The sequence below is a fragment of the Amia ocellicauda genome, chromosome 7 (assembly GCF_036373705.1).
Source record: "Amia ocellicauda isolate fAmiCal2 chromosome 7, fAmiCal2.hap1, whole genome shotgun sequence".
Taxonomy (NCBI): Eukaryota; Metazoa; Chordata; class Actinopteri; order Amiiformes; family Amiidae; genus Amia; species Amia ocellicauda.
Window position 1 is genome coordinate 36,318,761 of NC_089856.1, and position 21,566 is coordinate 36,340,326.

The 21,566-nt window shown below is 38.9% G+C and overlaps 2 protein-coding genes across 6 annotated transcripts in view; one reads left to right on the plus strand and one right to left on the minus strand.

Annotated features, from left to right (window-relative positions):
- The first annotated feature begins 854 nt into the window (after window positions 1-854).
- On the plus strand, window positions 855-11,124 carry ccnl1a (cyclin L1a). 2 transcript variants are annotated; one of them, XM_066709423.1, is made up of 11 exons: window positions 860-3,030; window positions 3,390-3,464; window positions 4,094-4,203; window positions 6,836-6,956; window positions 7,306-7,370; window positions 8,737-8,836; window positions 8,943-9,047; window positions 9,138-9,279; window positions 9,396-9,507; window positions 9,770-9,868; window positions 10,327-11,124. In XM_066709423.1, the coding sequence occupies exons 1-11, from the start codon at window positions 2,632-2,634 to the stop codon at window positions 10,679-10,681; spliced, it is 1,683 nt and encodes a 560-aa protein (XP_066565520.1). In that variant the 5' UTR covers window positions 860-2,631; the 3' UTR covers window positions 10,682-11,124. The 2 variants fall into 2 exon arrangements, with proteins under 2 accessions (XP_066565521.1, XP_066565520.1); XM_066709424.1 differs by lacking the exon at window positions 9,770-9,868 and having other exon boundaries at window positions 855-3,030.
- A 5,139-nt stretch (window positions 11,125-16,263) lies between these two features.
- Window positions 16,264-21,566, minus strand: part of lekr1 (Leucine-, glutamate- and lysine-rich protein 1) — a 45,260-nt gene continuing 39,957 nt past the window's right edge. For 2 of the 4 annotated variants that reach the window (XM_066709426.1, XM_066709425.1), the window contains exon 13: window positions 16,266-18,881. In XM_066709426.1, the coding sequence (XP_066565523.1) occupies window positions 18,483-18,881 (399 nt within the window). In that variant the 3' untranslated portion in view covers window positions 16,266-18,482. Of the gene's footprint in view, window positions 18,882-21,566 lie in introns of all 4 variants that reach the window. The other 2 variants (XM_066709427.1, XM_066709428.1) reach the window with 2 other exon arrangements.

Genomic DNA, 21,566 nt, shown 5'->3' on the forward strand with positions numbered 1-21,566 from the left:
TAGTCTCTAGTAATCGCTGGGTCTTTGAAGAGAGCTCTACACGAGCCATGGTAAAATAACTATAAACTGTCACATCAGAGATTACAAAAGTGTTAATCCTTAAAATATATTTGAAATCACTACTGCTACTTTCCACTATTCAAATTCAGTCTTTCTTTCTAAACCACCACCTTAACTGCTTCTAGAACCATTTGCTTTGTAACTTTTGGTCCACTTTTTCCGTATCCATACCTCTTTTGTCTCCTGCTAGGTTTGCACATTTAAAACATTTAATTTGATTTAAGAAGGAAAAAAAGGAGACCAAAATTTGCTACGGAACAAAAAGTATTTAGGAAACTTAAGCCTTTAAAATGTACGGAATTCTTTTCAAACCTACCTGACCAATAACAGAGAAAGCTGCTGTATTCACAATTGACAAATTTTATACTTGGCAGTTTAAATACTAATATTTTAATATAAAACGTATATTAAATACTTTTTTAATTATAATAAATTTGTAATAGCATGTCAATTTATTTACCTTACTATATATATATATATATATATATATATATATATATATATATATATATATATATATATGTATATATATATAAACCAATGAGCCATAACATTATGACCACTGACAGGTGAAGTAAATAACACTGACAATCTCGTTATCATGGCACCTGTCAGTGGGTGGGATATATTAGGCAGCAAGTGAACATTTTGTCCTCAGAGTTGATGTGTTAGAAGCAGGAAAAATGGGCAAGCGTAAGGATCTGAGCGACTTTGACAAGGGCCAAATTGTGATGGCTAGACGACTGGGTCAGAGCATCTCCAAAACTGCAGCTCTTGTGGGGTGTTCCCGGTCTGCAGTGGTCAGTACCTATCAAAAGTGGTCCAAGGAAGGAAAAGCGGTGAACCGGTGACAGGGTCATGGGCAGCCAAGGCTCATTGATGCATGTGGGGAGCGAAGGCTGGCCCGTGTGGTCCGATCCAACAGACAAGCTACTGTAGCTCATATTGCTGAAAAAGTGAATGCTGGTTCTGATAGAAAGGTGTCAGAACACACAGTGCATCGCAGTTTGTTGCGTATGGGGCTGCGTAGCCGCACACCAGTCAGGGTGCCCATGCTGACCCCTGTCCACTGCCGAAAGCGCCTACAATGGGCATGTGAGCATCAGAACTGGACCATGGAGCAGTGGAAGAAGGTGACCTGGTCTGATGAATCACGAGTTCAAGGTATTGACTCGGCCTCCAAATTCCCCAGATCTCAATCCAATCGAGCAACTGTGGGATGTGCTGGCCAAACAAGTCCGATCCATGGAGACCCACCTCACAACTTACAGGACTTAAAGGATCTGCTGCTAACGTCTTGGTGCCAGATACCACAGCACACCTTCAGAGGTCTAGTGGAGTCCATGCCACGACAGGTCAGGGCTGTTTTGGTGGCAAAAGGGGGACCTACACAATATTAGGCAGGTGGTCATAATGTTATGGCTGATCGGTGTATATATCTCCTATCGCTTTGATTTACTGAATATATGTATGTCCTACTGCTTTGATTTACTGAAACAAACATACAAGGTGAATCTTTTTTTCTTTGTGCATTTATACGTAAAATGCAGTTTTTAAATTGTTAGGTATCTTACATTTTAAATGTTTTAAAATGGTCAGGTAACTTGATCTGATAAAAAGATGGGGACTATTCTTGTATATTGGATTACTAAACCTCTATTCCATGTAACCTTTCATCTTTGTCAACTAACTACTGTATGTGGTGGTACATTTTATATGACATGGAATATGATACTGATAAGTGTGGTCCAACTTATATAGCTCAGCAAAAACAACAAAACCATACAACATACTTTGCAAAATGAAAAAATGTTGTCTGTCTGTTCATGTCTTGGTTGAAATGTAATATATCTGCCTGGGCAAGAGTCTAAAAGGACAGGTTCAAGTAACTAATAGGCTCTGTTGTGCGGTAGGACATGTTCAGTCCTGCGCTCTGCCCGCTTCACACGCCGCGCTTTGTCTGTCGCTGGAGTCGCTGCTCGGCTGCGTTTCCCATGCTGCCCTTCGTGCGGAAAGGCCGCTGACGTCACGCATCTAGGCCCTGCTGCGGAGTGATATGTACGGAGCTGTTGGGCGATTTAAAAAAGCATTCCTGGAAACGACGTCACAGGGGCTTCCCGGGGCGCCCACAGGCCCGGCCTCACCGCCCAGCAGCGCGCAGGGCAGCCCGTGAACAATACAGACAAGCACAGCAGACACACCGTGCACCTCTGCTCTCCTCACTCAGTGACATCACCATCGCAGTTATTGGCAGGTCTATAGTTGCAATGATTCAGCAGGAGAGAAGAGGCTTTCTACATTTTAAACGACACATGCAGTGTTTTGCTAAAATACATCCTGCTTTCTTCATACGCATGTTTTGTTACGAATCTGCTGTTGGACTCCCTTACTGTATATGTAATATACGTGATATCGCATTAAACCTTCTATTGTGCTTTAGTTTGAAATAAAAATAAATATATGCTGTTTAGTGTTGCACATGCATTGGTATTCACATTTGAAGAAATACATGGGTTGCGACGGAAAGCCTAGAGGACCAAACCAAACGCGTGAGTTTATTGTGTCAGGACGATGATAGGAACTACTTATTTCCGGCTTCTCGTGCGGATGGCGACATTGAGCGCACGGCCGCTGTGCTCTTTGCTGTGTGCGCGTCAGCAGCGGCGCCCGGCCCTTCTTCCTCCCGGCTGGCTGCAGGTGTCGTGCTTAGTTGTGTCGACAGAGGCGAAGATGGCTGCTGGTGTTGTCTCCGGTGTTACCAACACTTCTGCCAGCAATGAAGGCATACTTATCGGCGATCGAGTATACTCCGAGGTCTACCTCACCATCGACAACTCCCTTATCCCCGAGGAGAGGCTGTCGCCTACCCCGTCGATGCTGGATGGCCTCGACCTCCATACCGAGACCGACCTCCGCATACTGGGCTGTGAGCTAATCCAGTCGGCCGGTATTCTCCTCCGATTACCACAGGTATGAACAAAACTGTCGGCCGACTACAGTATTTGTAATGTGTGCACCATATTCTGTTGTAGTGCTGTCAAAAGTTGTTTTCTTCTTAATTCTTATCCAAGTTAACGATAGCCGCAATAATAATACACTATATAATAGGCCTAAATACATTCACATGATTATTGATATTGTTATTATTGTGAAGTAAATGTGAATGTTCCCGTAAAATACGATTCCTGTGTGTTTTAGTTTCGATTATCTGGCCTTTTCCTGTTTGCGAAATTAATAAATGACAAAAAAACAAAATGGCGGACGCCATGTTGTGTAAGAGAAACTGGTGTGGGATATTTTATATAATCCTGTGTTCCTGCTTTTTATAGGTGGCTATGGCTACGGGGCAAGTGCTTTTTCATCGCTTTTTCTACTCGAAGTCCTATGTGAAACACAGTTTTGAGGTAAGCTCACCCTGTTTTTATGTAAAAGTTGTCTAAAGTGTGCGTGTCGGCGATAGCGCCATGTTGTCTCACGCTTACAGTAGACCCGGCCGCTGGAGCAGTGCGTGTGGACTGTTGTGTTAGTCATGGGTGCCTGCACTGCCAGCGCCAGCCGACCGGGAGTAGGCTTGTAGTTAAAGTATAGTTGGCTATATTAATCGAGAGAGCAAGAGGTAAATGAAATCCATCTATCGGACATGGCTGCGTGTACATCAGGGAACAAAGGCACAATGGTGGGGCTGAAAGAGATCCTACTGCAGTGTTGGGGGATACAAACGTTATGACATGATTTTCTAGCTTAGTGAACCTGAGCTCTATATCGAATAAGTGTTCAGGGCAGCACAGCTCTACATGAATGCTGTTCAGTTTAATTGATGCTTTTTTCTGATGAATAGGTAGTTTTGAGGGTCAAGTAACTTTTCAGTAGGGGCCAATATATAGCATTCCCTCTGCCTTGTCTCAAATCTTCATGATGCAAATCGCAACCATATTTGTATTATGCATGTGCTATTGATCACTAAGCCTATTCCATACACCCCAGTGTTGCTGGTGAGAACCCATGTTGCCTAATTGAAATGACTTATTTTCAGATTGTTGCCATGGCTTGTGTAAATCTTGCCTCCAAGATTGAAGAAGCGCCCAGACGGATCAGAGATGTGATCAACGTGTTTCATCATTTACGGCAGCTGAGAGGAAAAAGGTAAGCCCTGTTCTACAAGTTTATAAATTGGTATCTAATATATACTGTATTTCTGAGATGACAGTTTTTTTTGTTCCCAACATCAGGCAGTTGTACAGTATATTAAACTCCAATCTCATTTCTGATGTAACCTACACCATCTTTTAAATAGATTTATTATAAATCAGAAACACCTTGAACTTTATGCTCTCCCTGTTTTGTAAGTAGATCCAAAGTACCTTATAAGATGCTACTTCTTGCTCTTGCATAACCAATATAGTTGTTTAATTATCATTAATGTCTATAGCTGTATGCTGTTGCTCCTTGGTTTGTTCTATCCATTTCCTACACCCTCATTTTCCTATTTATATCCGTAACATGAAGTGTAATACTAGCTTGAAAAGCAGTATTTAGAATTAGCAAATTATCTTTTGAGCATTGGATATTCTTCCTAGAAACCTACAATCCCAAATAGTCAAATTGCAAACCCTTTTTATGGTGCTAACCTATAATTTGAAGCCTAAAATATAGTTGGTAAGAGTGCTTAGATTTTTTTTTTTTTTTTTTTCCCCTGCTTCTTTTCCATGTCTTAAATTAATTTGTTCAGTATAGAGCAAGACCTGGTTATTAACTTTAGTTCTTTTTTCCCTTGCAACCGACTAACAGCGACCAGCTACATTTACCAAAGCCTGGGTGATGTGGAATGGTACGTAGAGATGAAGCTGTCGGCATGGCAACAGTGAGAATTCCCCAAGGAGAAGCCAGTGGTCTGAGAACGGGTCACTGGAGTCGGGGACTGTCAGGTTGGCCGCTGGTGAAAGCGTCTGGAAAACTCCTGTATCTCAGTCTAAGCTTTTGTCTTTGCTGTCCAGGTGGTACCTTCACAACACATGCCATGGCTTTCACAGAAATACATTCACATGTACATCTCTGTAGGTTTTCCTTTTGAAAGGACTTTAAGGTATGATTCTGAAGTCAAGCATTACTCTCAGAACATTATTTTAAGGTGACATTGCATGATCCACAATCAAATTCACTTTGGCACTTATTAGTGTAGTAAAGGTTTTTAGTAGGTTCTCTTTTATGGTCAGTGTTGACCCCCGCAGCCCATAACAAAATATAGTCTGTCATTTAGGAAAGGTTAATAAAAACATACTTTGTGAAATTGAATACCTTAGTTTTACAAAATAATTGACATTCTGAAATTGGCTTGATCTGTGAATGTTCAGTTCTCGCCCCATTACAATAAGGAATTATTTAATCAGTTAAGTGATCTAGAAAGTTATATTTTGAGATTCAATAAATTCTATAGTGATACCCTAATTTGAGTTTGCTTAAATTAGCACATGACAATTTCAGTGATTGCTCAAGTAATTTATGAAAGGTTGAGCAACATTTGTTGTAAATGGCTCCTGCCTTTACGTTGAACATTAGCCTGAATTAGTTGGCCAAACCTTATGCTAGAACCTAGATTAATCTAAATGTTTTGTTCACCATCTGTATGCATTGATTTAAATAACTGAACATCATAGTAAGGTGCCTTGTAACTTTAATTAGTGCAATGTCAATGGAGTGTCAGCATGAGGCACATTAGAACAAAAGAAAACTGTCAGTGTTACAAAAAACAAATCTACCTTCAGTCACTCAAACTGAATTGACCAGAAAAACAAACCTTGAGCTCCTTTAACTAGTGTTGGGAGTGGGGGCTTTTCAGTCTGAAGGTGGATGAACCCGATTTAGTTTGAAGCAGAGTTTAGAGAAAACAAGTTCCCCTGTATGTCAGTGTGTCCACACTGCTGTAAATATACAACATACTTGTTCTAGGTGCATACTCACCTGTAGACTGCTGAGTTACTTGTCATCCTTGTGCATTTTCACATTACATAGCAATTTAAAGTGATGCCAAGTTACAGATCCTCATTAAGAATATGCCTAACAGTTTAATTCACTGTAGGACAACTATCTACTTTTAAGAGTATGTATGAATAATTATCCAGTTTCTCTGGAAGTGTTGAGTAAATGATGCTACTTCTTGCAAATTCACTAGCTAATTGAGTGGTGAATTTGAAATTCTCAAGTACATAGATAATAAAACAATACAATATTGTTTGATGGATTGATATTTATTTATATTTATTTATTTTAAATGTGGAGTTTCCTGCTTCATTTCTAGCAAGTTTGGAGTTATTCTAAGGTTCAGTGAGTTCTACATGAGGAAGATTAACTGGTATAGAGAGAATGCATACAGATATGAACAGTCTTTCAGTTACCTAATTTACAAAGTGGTGTCAATTCCTTAATGCGCATCTTTTGGATGTTCAAGGCCGATAAGTAACATTAACAATTTCTTGACTGGTGAATTTGATTCTGGACGTCTTTGTAAAGTGTTGTGGATGTAGTGAAGCTGTGCATTCCTGTTAAAGCTGTGATGCTGTGATAGTAAGTATTTTCTTGCTTTCATAGTTGCATGTGTGGAGATACCAAACTTGATTAGTGTAAAACGGGCAGCACAACACAAAAGCTTTTATTGCAGTTACAGGAGTTGAAATTAGGTTCTGTTGCCTTTAGTTGGTTGAAAGGGAAAATAGAACTAGAACGGACTGTTTTTTTCGTTTGCCTGCAAAACATTTTTATTTGTTTTCTTATAAATTAGGACACCAACACCATTGATTCTTGATCAGAACTACATTAACACCAAAAACCAAGTTATCAAAGCAGAGAGGAGAGTGCTGAAGGAGCTGGGTTTCTGCGTGCATGTCAAGCATCCACACAAGGTGAGTTTAGGTGTTGCTTGATAAAGACGACTTCAGAGCCCAGGGTTTAGTGAGCTCCAGCTGTGCACATTCCTTCCAGAGAAGGAAGACCACTGACCTTCTGGGTTAGTGTTGGGTGAGGAGGGTAGAAACGTTTTTGCCTTGCAAAGCCTTAAAGACTTTCATTGGAAATGTACCATTTAAAGTCAGACTGGGCCTTTCAGTTCAGATTAACATATGTTGAATGTACTAGATTTGGAAGTGGGGTGTGGTATTGGCAAACCTTATGTTGTAGCAGAGTAGTATTAGGGGCTATTATATATTGAGGGAACTGGCAAGTATAAATTTGTGGCATGCTTGAACATTTCAGATCATTGTGATGTATCTCCAAGTCCTTGAATGTGAGAAGAACCAAACTCTGGTCCAAACAGCCTGGTAAGTAAATTGCTTATTATGTTTGTGTAGCATATTACACGTCAAGTTAACCTGTAAAGTGTAATTGCCTTGACTTTGGTAAAATTCTCTCTCATGGAATTTCTTGATCAACATGTCGTTGTGTTTTCATGGCTTTTTAGTATATATGATAATGGAGAACTCAATTTAACTTTGTCCTTTCTTTCTACTCTTTGATTAAAGGGTAGTCCATGATGGTAAGTCTCATAAAGAACTCTGCCCTCTGAACTCTGCTCCTTCAACCACATGACCTCAGGAATCTCCCAATTGGCTGCCCTTCTCTCCAGCCAATCCAGTGCAAGCTCTCAGCCGAGATTCACTGAAGTGGTCCTTACCCATCTGGCAACATCATCTTGTTTTCTTGGGGTGTCAAAGGATTTGTATTTTTGCTTCCAGGTGTACATGTTCATTTTTGTAGATTTTTTTTAAGTGCACTTTATTTTTTATATACATCTATTTAGTTCAGTTTTGTTCAATTTTTTTTAAATCATAGATGCATATATATATTAGTGTTGATTGCATATTCTAGACTAACAGTCTTAAGAAATCTGTTTTTCAGGCTTCACTCCTCTCAGGCTTTGTCTTCAAGCAGAGATTGTGAGCATGACATGTTTCATCCTTGCTGAAACCTTTTGTTTTATTTTTTTACTATTATTTTTTTATATAATTGAGCCAGGTAGTTCTGCCAACTTAAGGTCAAGAACAGACATGTTGCCAGACTTTTTGTTCCCCATATTGAAACCTACTGCCGATTAATAGCAGAATCTATAGTGGAATTCAGGTTGGATTGCAGGTTTATACCATTTATTTAAGCAAAATCTTAGTTTTGCTTTAATGTTTTTATTTATTGGTTTTTGGAATATTTTAAAATGGAAGACTTTGAAAGTCCAGCATATATATTTTTTTATATATAGAAGATTTTAACATTAGGGAGAAGAGAACACATACAAGAGCAGCGTTCCAATTTGTGTTCTAACCCCGCTGCTTTGAAACTATTTTGACTTCTTGTAGTTTGGTAAGGCTTTGTGTAAAACGTCTCAGTGTGAGGTTTTTAGCAAGTGCATTTCAGACCATTAAGTGTACTTAACTTCATGAAGTAACTACATCAGACACCCTTCATCACTTCCTTGACATTGGTTTCTGTTTAAATCCATTTTATTGTTTTCAGTGGTTTTATTTTTCATGTGTCTTCGTTTATGGCATAAATTGGATCCAAAGCAACCATGGACGTACTTGAGAGAAAAAGAGGACAAGTTAAATTGAGTCTCCAAATGTTATGTTAGCCATTGCTTGCTTCCCTTCAGTAAAGGTGGGAAATGTTGGAAACCTATTATGTTTGTGTTTTTAGGAATTACATGAATGACACACTTCGCACAAATGTATTTGTGAGATTTCAAGTTGAAACTATTGCATGTGCCTGCATCTACCTTGCTGCGAGAGCTCTTCAGGTGAGTACCGGGAGCTTTACCTGTTTATTGATTAATTTCATTTTTACCTTTTATCATTTGGAGGAGGGAAGTGTAAATCTGGATCTGTCTCCTTTGTGGTTTGTAGATTCCTCTTCCAAGTAAGCCACACTGGTACCTCTTATTTGGGGCGACTGAAGAGGAGATGAAAGAGATTTGCATTACAACCTTGAAGCTTTACACAAGAAAGAAGGTGAGGTTCTAGAAATATTGAATGGGCAGAGGTTCTTGCTTCAAGGAACATGTACTAAAGTTACTTTGGCTTTCTCTTGGGTCTTTTCAGCCTAATTATGATATGCTGGAGAAGGAAGTGGAGAAGCGAAAGGTGGCGCTGCAGGAGGCAAAGCTAAAAGCTAAAGGACTAAACCCCGATGGGACCCCAGCTCTTTCAACTTTAGGGGGGTTTTCACCTGGCTCAAAACCATGTAAGTCTCCACAAACATTGTGAGAAGGCAATCTATGTCCAGTTGCTCATTGAAGTTCATTTTTTCTATTTGAATGTAGACATTGGTCTTGGCTAATTTTAATTTTTTTCTTCAAGCTTCACCGAGAGAAGCCAAAGCTGATGAGAAATCCCCGAATTCCCAGACTTTAAAGACTATCAAAAAGGAGCCTGAAGACAGACAGCAGTCCTCAAAGAGCCCTCATAATGGGTGAGCATTAAGAGGGCAAACCGTAGGCTTTAGCTTTCTTGTTAATATTGTTTGGCTTTAGTAATACTGCATATTCAGTTCTTTTGGCTAATGTTTAAGGCTGAGATTTGACAAATGGACAGATTTGCAAGTAAGAAATTGATCACGCTTCTCTACCCAAATCAAAAAAGATGCAAACGGAGGTTTGATTACACTCTGAAAAGCTACTATTGGTGATCAGTAGGAAGGTAGTTTATTTAAATTTTTTTCTCTCCCTCTATAGCCTTAGGAAAGAAAGCAAGAGAAGTCGCAACAGCAGAAGTATGAGCCGATCGAGGTCAAGGACCCGGTCACGGTCACGTTCACGCTCTCCTCGAAGACAGTAAGTTAGAGAATTCCGGAAGCTCACCGCTTTGCATTCTTAGAATTATGAAGGATATATTTTGTGTCCTGGAAAATTTAATATTTCATTTACAAGTGTAGAGAAAAATAATTAAAAAGTAAACTGGGGGGAGAGTGGTAGTCATGGAAATGAAATGACTACACATCTGTAAATAAGATTGAGGTGTAGAGTAGTTTTCTGTGTAGTTGTATATCTGGTAGAAGCTGTTCTTATTTACACTGATGTGCTTTAGCGGATACTGCTAGACCAGACTAGACGAGGCAAGTTGTGCAAAGGGTCATGGGAGATTTGTACTTCTGTGTCGGTATTACCTTTACTGTGGCTTGTTTCAGTATGACCAATGAAACCATTTGTGTGTAGTTTTCATTCTCAAAGTGAAAACCAAAGAAAACAAAGCCAGATGTCACTTTGACCTGACTTGTTTCTCTGCTGTTTAGTTACAATAACAGAAGAAGCCGGTCTGGAACCTACAGCTCGAGGTCTCGGAGCAGATCTCACAGCAGAAGCCTGACCCCTCGTCGCCATCAGAACCACGGTTCTCCGCATCTGAAGTCCAAACACCGTAACGACGACCTCAAGATTCCCAGCAGACACGGCCACAAACGGAAGAAGTCTAGAAGCCGCTCGCGTTCCCACAGCAAATCGAGAGACCGCTCCGAAGCTGCCAAGAAGCACAAGCATGAACGGGGACACCACCGAGATCGTCGGGAACGGTCTCGCTCTTACGATCGTACTCACAAAAGCAAGCATCATGGCAGCAGCCATTCTGGACATGGCAGACACAGGCGTTGAACGCTGGCTGTTTGTGTTTGTATTTTTTCCTTTTATTTTGTCTTCAAATCATAGATTAATGTAAGTTATGGACTTGCAACTACATATTTACAGTGTAAAGATGGAATTTGGTGAATTAAGAAGAATGCTTTGATTTATAAAAGCAACATTTAAAAGTTGAATTCAGGAAAAAGTCAAGTTTTGCACAGTTAGATTGGTAAATAGCCGGGCAGTATAAAAAATCTACTATTTACAGTTGTATGTATGCAAATTTGTGTACTGTACAGATGCAAGAAAAATGGGTTTCTCTAGAAATAGACCTTATTTTTTTACAGCTGGCTGCAGACACTTTATTTAACTTTGTTTTTTCTTTTTGTTAGAACCGTGGTGAATTTGTTACACTGGTTTTTAGTCTGCACGTGTCAATGTCTGATTTTTACAAAATAAAACGGTGACAATTTGAATATTGCTTTTGTTTTTTCATACAACCAAGTTCTAGGTTGATTGTAAAATGGCACAATTGGCAATAAATTACACATCTGCAGAATTTTTCTCTTCAAGAATCTAGGGGTTGAAATTCAAAGAAGAGGGATATGATACTGGGGAAAAGAGTAAGAGGTGAATGACAGGGCAGGAATAAATTATGTAGTCATACTGGATAAATATGGTCATGTGAGGAGGCCTTCAGTAGTTTCTATATGTCTGTGGCGATTGATTGACCACTGTATTAATATTCTTAGTCCAAGAGAGGGTATTGGGCCTAGACATTTTTTAAATTACGCTTATGACTGACTAGACTGCTGACCAGTTTTCTCCTAGATGTTGGTATTGTTTAAGGGGCAACAAGACTGCACTTTGTTCTCTCCATGAAAGTTTTATTACATGGTATTTACTGATCTTTCCTGTGTACCTATTAAGAACTTTCACACAAACCTATTTTAGAAATAGATTAATCAATTTGTAGAAATTAATTGGCCCAATTGCATTTTTCAGCACAGAAGCCAATCTGTTGAGCTCATGCTACGACTGACAGTATTCTAAGAAAAGAAATCAAGATGTTAGATTAAAGTATAATGAACACTGGCCAGTGTGGATACATGATTTGCTGACTCACAGTTCTGATAAGTGAGCTTGCAGGATGGCACTTGTGTGTTCTGGTATATTTGTGTTAAAATGTTACAAATGCAGTTTTCTGAGAGTCTTGTATGAATCGCTTTGTGATGCGAGTCATTGTGTTCTTAATATTGAAAAGGCCTGACATTTTCCACGGGGGGCTTGATTTCTTAATGCAGTGTTCAATTACAGTATTATGCAGAGGGGAAAACCACCTAAAATACATTTGCACAGAAAATCCATAATACATATTTTATTATACTACTGATGGTTTTATATGCCAGTAGAATGTGTGAGCTACCAAACAACAGAGGGTGCTATAGTACATACAATACTACGATTTAAATATTATAACTTCATATTTTGATGTCAAAGCAATGATTAAAAAAAAATTATTCAGTGTCATGAAGACCTCTGTCAATAAATGTCCTTTTTTGCTCAATGTGGAAACTCGTGCAGTTAGTAAATCATGTGGCAGATTCACTTCCTTGCAGGTGTTCATTTTACAAAATCTTGACCTTATTTCTGAAAGGCTTTGTATGCAGTTGTGCTTTTGGAAGAAAAATATTTTTCTTTCTTCTTTTTTGTGATTGATCTTGGCATGGTAATGGTTATAAAAGCAAATACATCATCATTCAAGTGCTGAGGTCCTGTACTCACACATGTCAGCCACAACTGAAATCATCTCACCTTCAGTGACTATATGTGCTCTCTGGATGCAATGATTTATGATAATCTTTCTCTATAAAGATTTCTGATGCTTACTTCAGAAATTAACGATGTGGTTACACTCAGTGAATGACATACTACTGCCCTGTGCAATCTGCATTCTGTGTTCATGCCATTTCAGACAATAAGATTGGGGCATAGACTGAATTACTTTTCAGGGAAGTGACAATAAATTAAGCAACGACTTTTTCATTCTTCTTTCAGCATTGCTGGGAAGATTAATCGACACGGCAACAATGTGTACTGTCTTTGTTGTTACAACTGCCTTATGTTGCCAGGGAAACCACGCAACATACTAAAAACAGAGACCACTAGAAGAACACGCGCGCACACACGCGCGCACACACACACACACACGTATTACTGGGAATTACAGATTCCATATCTCGGTAACAGGGAGTGGCTTGTAAATTACAGTCATGTCAAATTTCTTCAGCCTTTCATTTATACATCTAGAAATTGCAAAGCTGCTTTCAATCACTGAAGATAGCTTTCTGTGACCTCAAGCTGACGATAGTTTATGTATAATGGACTGAAAGCTGCTGAGCGCTTTTGCAAGTGCTATCCTGTTTGAGACGTTTTCGAACATACTGATGTGGTCTAGAGGAATACTGGGAATCATTGAATGTGTCATCCTCACGTTCAGTACATGAGGGAAACCAGTTAATATTCACTTGAGATTCCACATGGATTTCTTCTTGGACTACTCAAAATAACATATAGGTGTGTTATAATGGCCTAAATCAATTAATATAGTCCGTAATATATACTGCCTTTTTTTTTTCCTCTAGTTCATTCTATGACAATTACAAAAACAACAACATAATTTACTATTCATTGTTTTCCATAACTATACCACTAACACTAATTGTGACGTTATGAAATCCAATGCTGATTAAACCTGTATAATAGTTATGAACCAGTTTTTAAAAAAGTGCAGTGTGCTATATATGAACCTAATTCACTCGCCATTACTTGGAGTGAATAATCAGGAAGAACACAAATTGCATCATAAATTGTCCACTGAGCGGATCATAATTTTACAGTGCCATGGGCTAAGAAAAGTGGCTATAAAACAATACTCACCTGGTAAATCAGTCAGACATTTCAGAACAGCTGAGTCTGCCAAACTCTACTGCGTAGATCATTAAGAAATGCAGAGACTGTAGGTAGCTGGTGATAAAGTCGTCTTACAGCCGGTGCAACGTCATCACAATTCCCTGGGAGTGAAGAACAGGAGAAGTGCACCTTTACGACAGGGCAATGGAAATCAGACTCGACTATGCCCAGACAGGAACAGGCTTCATGCCAGTGATCTGTCTGTATGAAAATGACTCTTATCAAGTCAGGTCACAGACAATTACATGCATGTGCTCCCACCTCAAAACTGGCATGGTAAATTGTGTTCCAAAATACACATACATCACATGCATGCACATACATTCAGACAGAGATTCTCTCACAAAAGACTATTTGTCTTTTGCTGAATGTGTATCTGGAAAGTGACTTTGTACATTGGGAAACAATTTCATTGTTTATTGCCTGTAATTTATGAAAGGATGTGAAACATTTGGCCCATCTAGCTCTGTGTTTTTTTTTTAATAGCTTATTTGAAAAAAAACATTTCTTGTAGGAACCCAGTTAAAACTACATGGCTTTCTAATATGACATTTCCACTTTTTTTTTTTTTTTACTGACTGATGAATTTAAACGGGTCAGCCAATGATCGTTAGCATCAAGTATGACTACTTTGGGAGGGTTTAAAAATACCTTTTTCATGAGAATGAGATGATCTGCTTGTTTGTATTTTAAAATGCCACAGTCACTTCCTGCCAACAGTCAGCATTCCAGTTCTTCACACCTACGTCGTGTTTACTCCATCCTGGTGTCAGATTCTGCACATATTTTTTCCTGTTGCCTTGGTGATATGAAATCGCAGGTGTGGGAAGGCTTTCGGGACAGCTGCATCTTGGAATGCCTATAAATCAAAGACAGAGGGCTTCCCACCGCTTAAAGACACACTTACATAACATACAGGCATCGCAAGAACAAGATATTTTATATATGCATGTGGATATACTGAATTCTTGTTGACTATATAATTATTTAATCCTGTAAGATTGTATTTAGCTATATACATTGGTTCTCTAAAAAAGATAAATGCCTTTTTTTACTATGCTGCTGAGGGTAGAAATACACTCTGAAGGCATATGTTTTTTTATATAGTGAAAATCAAAACTGCATTGCAAAAGCATTGCATTTTTTATGCAGTTGCTGGAAAAGTTCATTATAAAATGAAAACTTGGAAGCTATAATAATTGATTGGGTTTACGTGAAAAGGGGGGTGGGGGTTAATAGGAGATTTAGATTTAAAAAAAAAAAAAAAAATCAGCTGCAGACATGAATAATTCAAATGAAACTGAGCGGATTACAGTGAGGTCACTAAACACCCCCTCTCCCCCAAAAGGCTGTTGCATTTTACCATAATAACACTGTATTAATAGTTTTAGGCCATTTTTACATTGAACATATAGATGTTAGTACAGAGAGAAAAAACAGAAATTAAAATTCTACTTTGTACCTGAGGAAAAAGAATATTGTGAACCCAATTAAAAACTAAACTCAAGCTGCTTCATTAGTGGCGAGAAAACCAAGACATTTTTTCCCTACCATTAGATTTTTTTTTCTTTCTTTTTGCTGATAGCTCTTTTTCAGCAAATCCAATTAAAACACAGCACGCTCACAGCCAGGAGTTCCATTAAACAAGAAAAAAAAACTAATCTGATTTACCTCGAACTTTTTCTGTAAGGCTGAAAACTTCCCTTTTTAAGACTTTAACAATGTGTGACACTTTCTCATCATTTCAAATTCGACACAGTATACAGACAGATCAGCTGTAGGCCAAAACATATTGATCCATTAGCGAGTTTCAATTGGTCTAGGAGTGACGTTGCTTTGGGAACCATCACAAAATAATCTAGTTTCACACATTTTTTAAGTCAAATAAACTCCATGGCCCACAACAATATTGTGGATAGTTTTTCTGATCAACCGAGATCAATTAATCAGATTAGATCATGAACCCCAAGAGCTTGTATGCTAACTGCAATTGTTAAGAATAACAAAAGCTTTTTCATGTTTGATTCCAGTATTAGTGTTATTTAGGGTTCTGTTGGTCATCTTCTGTAATCTTTTAGTAATCTAGCCATCTGTGTTTCACTCTTGCCAATACAGAAGATATTCTGGTGCTCTTCCCTGACACATATCACCAAATACTGCAGGCTCAGTACATTACACAATAATTTATTTCAATCAGGCAATCCCCCAATCTTCTTGATTCATAGGGGGGTGTTAGGATTAGTTATCAGGGCTTTTGGAACGCTGTTTATAATCCTCATACAGCTTGCATTGCTCTCAGTCAAAACAGAAACAGAGCAAAAACAACAACAACAACAACAACAACAACAACAACAACAACAAAATACAGCTATTGCACTTTCTGTGGAATCTGTAAAGTTCAGTCTCTGCCTGCTTCAGGAGTTCCTTTCCCCTAAGTAGTTCTGACAAACAGAATAAAAATACAAACCACATGAAAAATAGCATCGCAGCATGCTGAATATGCCATTCAAGCATGCACTCACACCACTTCTGAAAGTTGACAGGCACACCTACTTTGCCAAATCCTTTGATTGTTGATGTGTTATATATGTATATTCATATTTCCTACATAGCAGCACTATATAGGCATTAAGACAAAGGACAACATTGTCTGTTTCTGGTAGGATGAAAGAAAGTGGTCAATTTAAGCAATGTAATGTCAGGACAGGGTGTTATAACAGTCCAAGAACCAAGTCCAAGTCTTTTATTGTGCTCACACTTTTTATTGCCCAACTGTGAATAACTTTGAAAAGGAAAATACATTAGAAATGCAACTATATAGCCTAATATATATATATATATAATTTTTTTTTTTTTTTTTTGGTAGACAAATCTAATTTAAAGTGCTTTAGGGAAGAGGACACTTTCGACACTATCAGTTTATGCAATTTTAAAACGGCTCAATTGAAGCTTATATAGAACAGAGACAGACACCCTATTCTCATTCTTTGATATACAGGAAGAGAAAACCGGTTAAATTTCAAATCAATAACTGAGGACATTTAATTCCTTATATTATATATCAGAACATATACATACAGCTCTGGAAAAATTAAGAGACCACTGCAAAATTATCAGTTTCTCTGGTTTTACTGTTTATAGGTATGTGTTTGCGTAAAATTTACATTTTTGTTTTATTCTATAAACTACTGACAACATTTCTGCCAAATTTCCAAATAAAAATATGACTGGAATGGAATGGCTGCCATACATGTAGAGATGCTGATTTAAGAAATATTTGCAGTGGTCTCTTAATTTTTTACTGAGCTGTATGTATACACACACACACCAACATGAATAAATATATAAAAATGTTTATGGAATAAAACTAAAACACAAACTAAAATGTATTTATTACAGTTTAATTCTAAGGACATGAGGAAATTAGTAAAGCCGACAGGAATATCAAATGACTTTGGAATGGTTTGGAAACAATGTAAAGATTGTGTTATTTTTCTTGTAAGTTACAGGTAGAAGATAGTTCCTTAAATATTATGCATTATTTTGAAACTTCTTATGGAATTTGAGGTTCTGTGTGGCACATGCTTTAAAAGATGTACAGTAAAAGGAAATTTGATTCCATTGGGGTTGATTAAATGGCATTCAGCGAAGCAATGTAAGCCAGTGTAAGGCGGTATCTGCAGCTGCAGTATGCGTGTATGCGTGTGCGTGCTTGTGTGTGTTTGTGTGTGTGTGAGAAAGAATTACACTAATCACACTAGTCAGTAACTACAGTAGTCTGTAAAAGGTGAGTCACATGTGCAGGGAACAAAAGCTGCACCTGCTTTCAGTTGTGACTGGGAAGCAGGAACTGAAACTAATGTCACCTTACTGCAACAGTAATTGCATACACCCTGAAACCCTGATTAATAAAGAGTTCTATCTATCATGTGATTAACAATTTCACAGGTCAATTGCCAGTATTACCTGTGGAATACTGTACAGGTAGAATAATCCAGAGAATGATGGAACATTCTTAAAAAGGTTTATTTTTATTGATTGATGTTTAATAAATTGTATTCACTGATCGAACAATCAGTAAAAGACATTCACTGCAAGACTTACGTTAAGGAAGAATATCAACCAACTGCAATTTCCAAAACACTCCTACATAAAGTCCTTTGTTGATTTATTTAGCAAACATCTTTCAAAATAATTCTCTTGGCACCAATGACTCCAGCCAATGAAATCAGTATCAGCCAAAGTACTTTGTAAGTCAAGCATAAACCATTTGGAACAATCGTAGCTCTGCATAGCAAAGAGACAACCTTTACATTAAAAAATATTAGATTCCCCCCACCCATAAAGGCCGCTTTTAAATCTTATGGCTTCTTCTAGAAATATGACCCTGGATCTCAAATGATTGGCAAAAACACTTAAAAATGTGTGCAATGAAGTGGGTTCATATTAAGCTGTAAATTCAGGAAACAGTAAAAACGGTTTAAACTGGGTTGCGGGGAAGGTGACCGTTACAAATACTGGCTTGTAAGTATTTATTCACCGCAAATATACTTAGTTTGTTAATTAATATAATAAAAAAAGATTTTTGGTAGTCATGCCGTGTGACTGTTGATATGTGGCATTGAAAAACACTTTCAGACGGCACTCGACGGGTTCTGAAAATTCCATGTGTGCCGTAAAAAAAAAGGAAATGAGTTCCATGCCAAACAGATTTTCAACTTTTCAGCTGCCAGTTAATTAAATGAGCGGTTTTCTTTTCAAAATAGCAATTGGAAAACCTTGGGAAACAATGTTAAGCACACGGAAAACCTCCAACAATGGGGTTGTCTTTTTGGCGTGCGGGAGGCAGCCGTTGTTGTGCTCACGCTCTCTCCTTCCTCCTTAGCGCAGCTGCGATCCTGTGCCTTGACTCACTCAGCGAGGCTGCCCCCCGTTTCGGAAGCGGGATTGTGGGAAGGCTGTTGCAGCTACCGCCACTGCCTTGCCGTAAGCCAAGAGGTATTTCGACGCCCGAGGCTAAGCTTGTCACGCTGTCGTGCTTCGTCCCTGAGCCCCGGCTGCTTGCGTCTCTCTGTCCTTGGTTTCTGGCAGATGGGGGGGTTGAGGCCAGACTATTTTGACTAAGCGAGTGCTGAGAGAGCCGCAGCCCCCCGCCAAGTCGCTTCAGCTGCAGGAGCTGCTCCCGGGCCAGGCCCAGGGCTGCAGTCAGCTCGTAGCGCTCCTCACACTCCATGCGCACTGTCTCCTGCAGCAGCGCATTCTGGAAAGCACACAAGAACCCACATCAGCACCCATCTGAGGCTACATGCTTGCGTACAAATATTTGCCTAACTCTGGCATCGTGAGAATTTCACTATTTCACTGTAACTGTGTTTAAAAAGGTCACCTTCAGTTTAAGCATCAGTAAAACCATCTAACATGCGGTTTTGCTTGTGGCATGTTCTGTGCATTCTAAGAGCCAGGAGGTGCAGTGGATGCATGTGGCAGGCAGTGTGAGATTAAATCAGTCTCTGACTACAGACGACTCTTCACCAATATCAAATGTCACACTGACAGCAACGGAAGCCCTGTCTTTTACATTCCTTGAAAAAAAACACTTATAAAACATTAATTCCACTCAAGGAATGCATGTACCAACAAAGTTCTTTGCAGAAATGTGAAACTACACCACCTAATGGCCACAAGATAAAAGTTCATGTGTGTCCCAGCTTTCATGCTATACCCAATGACAGTACAGGCACATGGCGTGATTTTTGAAAGGGTGCACAATGAGGAGTTGGCTACAAAGCATGTTTTAAAAGCTTATTTGGGTCACTTAAATTAAATTCAAATAGTTGATAAAAAATGCATCACATATTAATTTTCTGTACCTTTAACAATGTAAATGAAACTATTTGGTTACATAAATTAAGCTACTTATGTCTGGTCTCTTATTACACAACATCAAATAAACATTATTATATTCGGTGTTTGTCTAAATTATTTACGTAAAACCTTTAACTATTGGATGGTTGTGATACACTCTTTATAATATATACATATACTGTATATATACAAACCGTGCCAAAGAAACAGCTTTTCTGGACAAATCTTTTGCTTCTATTTAAAAGAAGTATTTATTTACTATAAATACAATGTTCATTTATTTTACAAAATTTGAATGCTTCTTGTACTAATAATAAACTACAAAGTGGTCCCAGCATACAGTTTGTTCAGTGTCGATTTCATGTTTGTCCTTCCTTAAATGACTTATAGTCAGTTTAAAGAAAGATCCTTTTATAGATTTGGATCACACGTCTGCATCCTTGAGTTCCCTAATTGTATTGGCTTCCTTGTCTACACATTTCCAGACAGTTCTTACAATGGCTAAAATCAAAATGCAGCAAACGCAGCAAAAGCCTTGAATGCAAATTAAAGCTTGCTTGTGTTCCCCCTTTTTTTTTTTTATTATCTGCGATACCCACTGAAAATCAGAGGAAGCTGAAATACCTGTAGCTTTGCCAACCATCTTTATTTGTGTTTTACATGACTAGCTTAAAAAAGGTCAGGATTTGATGACATTTCCCCTGATAGTTTAACCTTTAGTTCAAGTTCCTTCTTAAATGTTTTTAAATATAACAGTAACCATGTATGACATAAATAAAAAAGGAATTATACATAAAAAGCCATACACTTGCAATATGACACCTTCAATAAAATAAGGAACCAGAAACAAAGAGAGTGCATTTATACACAAGAGCCCGTTTGCAGCCCTACATTTAGCAGGGCTAACTTTGCTTCGGATATTTATATTATTATTATTATTATTATTATTATTATTATATATTACTACTACTGTAATTATTATATATAGTAGTAATACACTGATCAGCCATAACATTATGACCACCTGCCTAATATTGTGTAGGTCCCACTTTTGCCGCCAAAACAGCCCTGGCCGGTCGAGGCATGGACTCCACTAGACCTCTGAAGGTGTGCTGTGGTATCTGGCACCAAGACGTTAGCAGCAGATCCTTTAAGTCCTGTAAGTTGCAAGGTGGGGCCTCCATGGATCAAACTTGTTTGTCCTGCACATCCCACAGATGCTCGATTGGATTGAGATCTGGGGAATTTGGAGGCCAAGTCAACACCTTGAACTCATGATTCATCAGACCAGGTCACCTTCTTCCATTGCTCCGTGGTCCAGTTCTGATGCTCACGTGCCCATTGTAGGTGCTTTCGGCAGTGGACAGGGGTCAGCATGGGCACCCTGACTGGTCTGCGGCTACGCAGCCCCATACGCAACAAACTGCGATGCACTGTGTGTTCTGACAGCTTTCTATCAGAACCAGCATTAACTTTTTCAGCAATTTGAGCTACAGTAGCTCATCTGTTGGATTGGACCATATGGGGCAGCCTTCGCTCCTCACATGCATCAATGAGCCTTGGCCGCCCATGACCCTGTCACCGGTTCACCGCTTTTCCTTCCTTGGACCACTTTTGATAGGTACTGACCACTGCAGACCGGGAACACCCCACAAGAGCTGCAGTTTTGGAGATGCTCTGACCCAGTCGTCTAGCAATCACAATTTGGCCCTTGTCAAAGTCGCTCAGATCCTTACGCTTGCCCATTTTTCCTGCTGCTAACACATCAACTTTGAGGACAAAATGTTCACTTGCTGCCTAATATATCCCACCCACTGACAGGTGCCATGATAACGAGATTATCAGTGTTATTCACTTCACCTGTCAGTAGTCATAATGTTAGGCTTATCAGTGTATAACCCACCAGTGAGAACGGAAGACACACTAGTTTCCTCTCACCCAAGTTCTCCCTTACTTTAGGTCTCTGAACTCATTATTCACTGCATTGAACCCACTTAATATGTTCTCCCCATTGTCTAAAGCAGGAGAAGACTTCCAGGCAGAGGACTACAAAACCTCAAGGGCTGGGGGACCCGTGGGC